This window comes from Tachysurus vachellii, chromosome 25 (genome assembly GCF_030014155.1).
Source record: "Tachysurus vachellii isolate PV-2020 chromosome 25, HZAU_Pvac_v1, whole genome shotgun sequence".
Lineage (NCBI taxonomy): Eukaryota > Metazoa > Chordata > Actinopteri > Siluriformes > Bagridae > Tachysurus > Tachysurus vachellii.
In genome coordinates this window covers 2340001-2348561 of record NC_083484.1, presented here as the reverse complement: position 1 = coordinate 2348561, position 8561 = coordinate 2340001, and the positions used below count along the sequence as shown (strand labels likewise).

General features: G+C 38.2%; 2 protein-coding genes across 6 annotated transcripts in view; both read right to left on the bottom strand.

Annotated features, from left to right (window-relative positions):
* Positions 1-640: 640 nt before the first annotated feature.
* Positions 641-8561, bottom strand: part of apoob (apolipoprotein O, b) — a 54673-nt gene continuing 46752 nt past the window's right edge. Inside the window, exons 2-10 of one of the 4 annotated variants that reach the window (XM_060862144.1) lie at positions 4743-4770; positions 3603-3707; positions 3377-3496; positions 2788-2820; positions 2660-2714; positions 2488-2577; positions 2274-2371; positions 1971-2057; positions 641-1128 (exon numbers count right to left, since the gene is read on the bottom strand). In XM_060862144.1, coding sequence (XP_060718127.1) covers positions 1123-1128; positions 1971-2057; positions 2274-2371; positions 2488-2577; positions 2660-2714; positions 2788-2820; positions 3377-3496; positions 3603-3707; positions 4743-4769 — 621 coding nt within the window. In that variant the 5' untranslated portion in view covers position 4770 and the 3' untranslated portion in view covers positions 641-1122. Of the gene's footprint in view, positions 1129-1970; positions 2058-2273; positions 2372-2487; positions 2578-2659; positions 2715-2787; positions 2821-3376; positions 3497-3602; positions 3708-4742; positions 4817-5752; positions 6752-8561 lie in introns of those variants that run through there. The other 3 variants (XM_060862143.1, XM_060862147.1, XR_009647811.1) reach the window with 3 other exon arrangements.
* Positions 6996-8561, bottom strand: part of c25h11orf65 (chromosome 25 C11orf65 homolog) — a 6222-nt gene continuing 4656 nt past the window's right edge. The window contains exons 7-10 of one of the 2 annotated variants that reach the window (XM_060862141.1): positions 8454-8561; positions 8153-8308; positions 7897-7952; positions 6996-7822 (exon numbers count right to left, since the gene is read on the bottom strand). The exon at positions 8454-8561 is cut by the window's right edge and continues 26 nt beyond it. In XM_060862141.1, coding sequence (XP_060718124.1) covers positions 7695-7822; positions 7897-7952; positions 8153-8308; positions 8454-8561 — 448 coding nt within the window. In that variant the 3' untranslated portion in view covers positions 6996-7694. The remainder of the gene's footprint in view (positions 7823-7896; positions 7953-8152; positions 8309-8453) is intronic. The other variant, XM_060862140.1, reaches the window with a different exon arrangement.

Below are 8561 nucleotides of genomic sequence, written 5' to 3'. Positions count from 1 at the left end.
TATCTGGTTTTAATGTAAGCCTTTGAAATGTTAGATACAGACACTGATATTTACACAGTATGTGGTCAAGTATTTCTACTAATGACAATACTACATAAAGGAGGGAGAACTGTAAATAAATAAATAAATAAATAAATAAATAAATAAATAAAAAGAAATAAATAAATGAATGAATAAATACATAAATAAAAAGAAATGAATGAATGAATGCATGAATAAATAAATGAATAAATAAATAAATAAATAAAACATGAGTCTGTCTTGGTTTGTCCCAGAGGAAGAGGTGAGTTCTGGCTGTTCCAGTAACACCACACCTTCTTAACGTCGTATTGTAGGACAAACCCAACGCTGTTCTCAGTCCAACTCCACCTTGTTTCTTCTTCTTCCCCATTTTCATTCAGTCCCTTCCCTAAATCAGACTGCTGTCGTCCTGTCCAATCACACACCAGTGTTTAAACCCTGCGCTTTGCATCAGGACGCTTTGAGTCAGCGTCTCAAACAGTGTGTGAGGTTCAGATGAAGGACAGAAAGGTTTACTGTCCAGCGTCACTTCTCCACATCTGAGACGGTCTCACGGTTAAGACTAGAGCGGACGTTTACGACACGTGTAACGACACGTAGAAAAGACAGTAATATAATATACAATTTTACAACAAATCTTTTACTGAGATTGATTTTTCACTTCATTACAGATTGATAAACAACTTATATAAAATAAAAATAAACACTGTATAGAAATATGAACAAAGTTTACATACAGTTTGAACACACACACTTGTAATTAAATTCATGATACGTTTTCGAGTTCATCTGTCAAACTCTGATTTTCAAATCGAATCCGTTTCTTCAAAAGTTAAGGGGAAACTTCTGCGCTACATAAAGCAAACTACGATAATTGGCATGAAATAAAGCAGACAGACAGTAATACAGTTTACACAGCAGTAGAGAAGTTCTGTACTGATTTATATACTGAACACACAATGTTGAGTGGGCGGAGTAAATTAAATTAAAAACGGGTAAATTAAAAATAGATAGAGAGGAACGAAGCAGTGTCGAGTCTCTTTCAGCTGGAGATGAATTTTCTTTCCTTATTAATACTTCATGTCTTTCTCCTGTGACTCTTTAGTTCTGGATAGAAAAAAAAAAAAGATTCTACAAAGCTGCACAATTTCATATATAATAATGATAATGGTGATAGTGATGATGATGACAGTGATGATAGTAAAGGTGGTGATGATAAGGATGATGATGATAATGATAATAATAGTGATGATAGTGATGGTGATGATAAGGATGATGATGATAATGATAATAATAGTGATGATAGTGATGGTGATGATGATGATAAGGATGATGATGATGATAATAGTGATGATAATGATGGTGGTGATGATGATAAGGATGATGATAATGATAATAGTGATGATGATGATGATAAGGATGATGATGATGATTATAGTGATGATAGTGATGATGATAATAGTGATAGTGATGGTGATGATGATTAGGATGATGATTATAGTGATGATAAGGATGATAATGATAAGGATGATGATGATAGTGATGGTGATGATAAGGATGATGATGATTATAGTGATAATAGTGATGATGATGATAAGGATGATGATGATTATAGTGATGATAGTGATTATGATGATAAGGATGATGATAATAGTGATGATGATGATGATAATAATAATAGTGATGATAGTGATGATAATAATAGAGATGACAGTGACGGTGATGATGCTGCCAATAATGATGATAGTGATAGTGATGATGATGATGGTGGTGGTGATGATAGCAATGATGATGATGACGACAATGATGACGACGATGATGATGAAGAAGATGGATGGAACGAGGTAAGTAGTAAGATCCTTGTTGACTATGTTATATTTCTAACAAATCAGAAATTATTCCTGAACCTTGAAGGAAACGTCACAAAACTGCCTGTTGTCTGTGCTCACCTCCTTGCCAGGTGATATTCTCTTCCACACGTCCTCCATAAACACGCGTGTCTGTGAACCCAAACTGAACATCTGGTTTTTGGCCTCCTGAAAAAGTGTAAAACAAAATAAATTTAGTTAGAACAAGGTTCTAGTTCCGAACACTCGCTCTGTACAGATACAGTGATGGGATCGACTATGAGGAACAAACTAAAGGACCTTAAAGGCTGCTATATGAAATCTTTTTTGTTTTCCCTAAAAGGATAATAGTGGATATTTGGTGTTGAGTCTTAAAAAAGAATTAAGTAATGATTACACACTTGCCTTGGCCAGAGAGGCAGCCTGCTGTGGGTAAAACACAGAGGCACTCAGAGTCATCAGTCCAGTCGGGAAGAGAAGTCGCTTCACTCTGCCACCTTTAAGTTAAAACCACACCGAGATCTTGTTTCATTTCAGAACTATAAAAGAAATAATAACTAACAATAAATATGTTTAAAAAATGGTCAAAGTATAATCAGAACTTCACGCATGCCTTTAGCAAGGTAAAGTCCGAGAATCGCAGAAAATCCCACAGCACCGATACTTGGGTAGAACTTGGATGGAGGATTCAATAGAAACTCATAAGTGTCTGAAACATTAAAGAGAAACATTCAGAGCTGAATAAATATCATCAGAAATCATTTCTTTGTGCACTGATTCGACCTTCTCACCTCCCACAGTCTGTACAGACGCATCGATGACAGGCTCAATGGTCTTATAATACTCCTGAAACATGTAAACAATGTAAAAGGAGGTTAATAGATAAGGAATAGAGTTCTTACAGAAGGAAAGAGAATACCTCTGCTTTATCCAGGGCGTATGAGGACTTTTCCTGGAAAGAGGAAAAATAAATAAATACTAAAAGCTAAACGTCAAACTGACATGTTGCATGTGATATTTAATCAGAAAACCATGTTTATCATTTGGTTAAAGATTATTTATAATTTTCACTTTTGTGAATGCAGTTCAAAATATTTTCAGCAGGTGGCAGCAAAGAAATAACATACTGATGATTATGATGATAATGGCGACAGTGATGATGATGATACTGATGATGACAGAGATGATGAAGATAGTGAAGATAGTAATGATGGTGATGATGATAGTAATGATGATGATAGTGATGATGGTAATGATGATGATAGTGGTGGTGGTGAGGATGATGATGTTGATAGTTATTATGATGTTAAGGATGATGATGATGATATTGATGGTGATAGTGATTATTGTGATGATGATGATGATGATGATGATAGTGGTGGTGGTGATGATAGCAATGATGGTGATGGTGACAATGGTGATAGTGATGATGTTGATAAGGATGATGATGATAATGACGATGATGATATGATGATGGCGCTTTTCTGTAGTTTACTGCGTACTCGTACCTGAAACCATGCTGTGTATGGCTCTGCTGACTTCCTCAGAGACGCTACACTCTGCTCCATGGAGCCGACTTCTGGCTTCACGTGTGGCACTCGAGTGTGTGGGGTGCTGTACAGAGAGAGCTGACACACACACACACACACACACACACCATTATCTCACTCTCAAACCTACAGCCTCCATGACATACTGATGAAAATGTACATAGCTGGAACACAGAACACACACCTCATCTGTGAGCAGAGGCGACTCGCTTTCTTCATTCTCATCAGCAGCAAAAACCCGTCCTGACACGAGGACCAGAGACCCGGGCAACGTCAGGGGCAACACCGCCTGCAAGCCCAGACAAGGAAACACACAAAACATCATTAAACGTGATGATAAGAGAAAACATTTGAAACCGTCTCAGTTTATAAGACGTCACTTCGGTGTTTTTACTGATTCTCCGTTTGTAGAACTTCTTAAGATTTTCTCTGCAATAAAATAACCACATTTTAGTTTCAATACTTTTTCTCCTTCTCACTGACACATTAATAGACAGATTTTAGTTACATGATAAATATTGTGATTTTTTTTTATTTAGCTAAATATTATCACCTCATTATTCATTCATTCATTCATTCATTTTTCTACCACTTATCCGAACTACCTCGGGTCACGGGGAGCCTGTGCCTATCTCAGGCATCATCGGGCATCAAGGCAGGATACACCCTGGACGGAGTGCCAACCCATCACAGGGCACACACACACACTCTCATTCACTCACACAATCACACACTACGGACAATTTTTCCAGAGATGCCAATCGACCTATCATGCATGTCTTTGGACCAGGGGAGGAAACCGGAGTACCCGGAGGAAACCCCCAAGGCACGGGGAGAACATGCAAACTCCACACACACAAGGTGGAGGTGGGAATCGAACCCCAACCCTTTAGATCACCTCATTATTGATTCATTCAAATGACTTTTTTGATGATTTTTATTTTTTTTGCTTTATATAAAATAAAAAATATGCTTTTATTTTGCGTTTATAAACTTTAAAAATGTAAATCTGTTGCATTTAAATTAAAAGTCAAATTAAAATTATACATTTTATTACAAGGTGTTTTTTAAGTGCCACGTAATTACTAACAGGTTAAAACAATTAAAATCATATTAAATTAATAAAATAGATTTTATCCAGTTCTATAATTCTGTAAGCTCTCATGCAGCATGTTAGCATTTAGCTAACAGCATTAGCTTAGTGTCTTCAGCTAAATATCACTATACAATAATAATCATTTCTTATAAATAACTTGATAAAACTTTTTTTGAATGTAAGTAAACATCATATACGTGTTTGTTTTTATTTTTATTTATATTTTACCTTCACTAATCTTCGGCTAGTCAACATTCCTACATTTAACATTCCCACATGATTACGGAAACCGGAAGAAGACAAATTTCTGGAAACGCGTTTTATAAATAAATGCTCTTTTTGTCTTATAATCAATTTCTTACTAACTTTTTTACTGAATAGTTGCTTAATAAACTACAACAAAATACTACTTTATCTTGACCTTGACCTTGAATTTCTTCACACAACTAAAGTTGAATCTTGTTATATATGAAATTCATAAACATAAAAAAAAACATATTTAATTATTTCTTCTTTTTTTAAAAAATTCTATTAAGATATATAACTTTTATATAATTTTTTATCTTTTTTTTATTCTATTTTTATTTGAACAACAAGAAGTTTTTTATTTTGGTTTTGTGGCAATATAAAATGTGCAATTTCAGAAACTTTACTCTTCAATTACTGTAAGAATATTATAATAATAAACAGAAGTTTTATAGTAAATATTCATGTATAATTGTGCTTGTTTATTCAGTTATAAGCACTTGCTTTAACATAAATAATAAAAAAATAATAAAAACAATTTGCCTGTAGTCAACTCCATAATTATTGGCACCCTCGGTGAAGACTGATTAAAAAAAAAGAGTATAAAAACTCAGTGATATGGTGAGGTTTTCTGTGAAGAGATGTTAATTTAGCAGTTTTGTTGGAAGAAGTCTCGAGTATCAGCACTTTTAGTTTCACAACATGAGATTACTGCGACATTTAATGTTCACAGATATTTTTTAATGCGTTATTGTTTCAGTCCTAAGACTAAATGTGTGTAAAAATGTTTGTTATTTAACAACAAATATCTGCATTGATGTAGTGAAGTTTTCTACGAAGACACGTTTTTTAATCATTTATGGAAGGAGTCTCCAGTCACAGAGCTTTGTAAAATCGTGGCTTTAAGTGGAAGCCGAAAGTAGAAGAAGAAGAAAAAAAAGAAGAAGAGGAAGTAAAGTACAAATAAGCAGCATTGTGTCTTTTCCACATACTTTTAGCCATATAACAGTGTGTCACTTTAATAGTTCAATGATGGGGGCACAATCTCAGTATCTTTAATGATCAGTGAAGACATCAGCACTATTCCAAACTTCTCCCTCAGTATCTGGATGATTTCTTCATCAGTTAGATCTGTTTTGGTGGTCTTCACTGGTGGTCCATCATCTTCGGTCAGGTGGGTGATGATCAGATTTCGGCCCATCAGAGTAATCCTTCCATCTGGTAGTAGGAGGGTGCAGAGGGACTTGCAGAAGAAGATAGAGCTGCTGGAGGTCTGATGGTACTCACACATGGTTGTAAAGTCCTCTCTCTGACATGGTTGAAGGGTGAACTTGTACAGCTCCACCCAGGATGCACCGTTATCACTCTCTGACCGTGTCTCCATAAAAAGCAGATCTCTGTTTGCTCGAACCCGGTACACGCCATGACTCTGAGTTTGAGCACCGTCCTTCTCGAGGGAAAGAGGGCGCTGGAAACCGGCCCCGAAGCCCACATCACAGAGCCACCTTTCTCCATCAATGGTCACCATTATGATCAAGTGGTCAAAGGGAGGTCCGTAACAACCGGTGAACCGATTCTTCACCTGAGCAGCAAGAATCTCAACTTCAAACCCGAGCTGAGACAAGAGCCAGGAGAAAAGCCCGTTGTTTTCATAGCAAAATCCTCCGCGTCTTTTTAACACGATTTTGTCGTAGAGCAGCGGGAGCTCGAGGTTAACGCACTCCCCAGTGTGGATGGTCAGGTTCTCAAAAGGAACCGAGAGCAAGTGACAGAGATGAAGAGAACACAAAGTGTCCAGTGTCGGAGAGCAGGGACACGACACAGAGCAGCCGATGCGCAATAAATACTTCTGAACATCCATTATAATTTACTAAATACTAAAGAATCTGAATGAATGCTCGAGTGAATCTAATGTGACTTCATCTAATGTGACTTCCTGGTGCAAAGTACGTTCTCGAGCGACAAGCGAGCTCTCATTTCCTACAGGAGGAGCTAAAGTGTCACAGTGCACTACGCTCTCTTCACTACAAAGGACCAGTGTTTCAGACTCTTTTCATATTTATGTAACTAGTCAAAAAGTCTCCAGAAAAAACTCTCAAAAAGTCTCCAGAAGGCATCAAATGACTTCATAAAATAATTTCAATATTAATCGGAAAGTCTTGACTTTTTTAAGTTTTTTGTGTTTTTTTTCAGAATAGAAAAGAATAGAAGGGGGGGCACGGTGGCTTAGTGGTTAGCACGTTCGCCTCACACCTCCAGGGTTAGGGGTTCGATTCCCGTCTCCACCTTGTGTGTGTGGAGTTTGCATGTTCTCCCCATGCCTCGGGGGTTTCCTCCGGGTACTCCGGTTTCCTCCCCTGGTCCAAAGACATGCATGGTAGGTTGATTGGCATCTCTGGAAAATTGTATGTAGTGTGTGAGTGCGTGAGTGAATGAGAGTGTGTGTGTGCCCTGTGATGGGTTGGCACTCCGTCCAGGGTGTATCCTGCCTTGATGCCCGATGACGCCTGAGACGCCTGGCACAGGCTCCCCGTGACCCGAGGTAGTTCGGATAAGCGGTAGAAAGTGAGTGAGTGATGAGAAAAGAATAGAGAATAGTTGTAAGTGAACAACGGTGATCACTAATGGACTAGTGAACAATAGTGATCAGTGATTGGATAGCAGTGAACTATAGTGATCAGTGAGTGCTCAGTGATTGGTCAGTGGGGACAAACAGGGTTGCTAAAATTGCATTAAGCTCTTTTGTGAAATGAAGTCACTACATGGAGCTTGGAAGATCTTTGTTCAAATTTACAGCTTGTAGCTTATACAGTGTATTGGACCGAATATATTTTACACATAAACAACAACATACATAAACATTTCATGTCAGCTGCAGGAACATTACTGCTCTCACAGTGAAGCACTGATTGTGCTGTGTCATGTGATGCGCTCTCAGATGACACCTCTTGTGTATTGTGAGTGATTCAGACTGGAGACACGAGCAGGTAGGAGGCAGCCGATGTCCTGCGTGAGCTCGGAGAACTCCTGAGGGTCGTGTGCAGAGAGAACCTGCTGCTTATCTACAACCAGACATGGAAATGTCAGAAGTCAACCAGCAGAGGCTGCTGAGACACCTACAGAAATCTGCTTCCACCTTTCTGAAGCACTGAAGATTTACTCGTACCCACAAGCTTCCATTCGTTTATATACCTGAGGAAATAAAAACAGATTTATGCTTGAATGGAAGCGTATCATACAGTTGGGTGCAAAAGTTTGCGCACCCCGTGTTTCTGGGTGGAAAATCATCTTCAATTTATTATAAAACACAACGCCATGTCATTGCAAGTAACGCTTCAATAATACAGTAATTGGCTTTAATTTTGCCAGCTTATGAATCTTAGGTGAATTACTCATCAAAGTTGAGGGCATTGGTCCACTCGATCAGCTCGTCTACCTCCTGGTCTACGACCCCACCGGGTTCAAGCCGCTCACTTTTATCTGAAGTCTCCTGCAGCACCACGGTGTCTCTGTGTTCAGCGTGATCGTGCACAGCCCCTTCATTATACCTGCACACCAGTGAACGTGTATCAACACCATCACTAATGCTCAGATAATTACATAATAAAGCTTCAGGCTAAGATAAACAAACCAGTAGGTACACAGCTAGATGCAGCCATGTCATCTTGTCATGTCAGGTTGTGGTGCTCTCACATTTTTTTCATCCACTCAATTTTTCTGATTTTCCTCTTTCTCTCGGCGTCTTGCCGTCGGATGAGTTTGCAGTGATGGAATTCAGTTCTTTTGCAGCCTGTGTCTTGA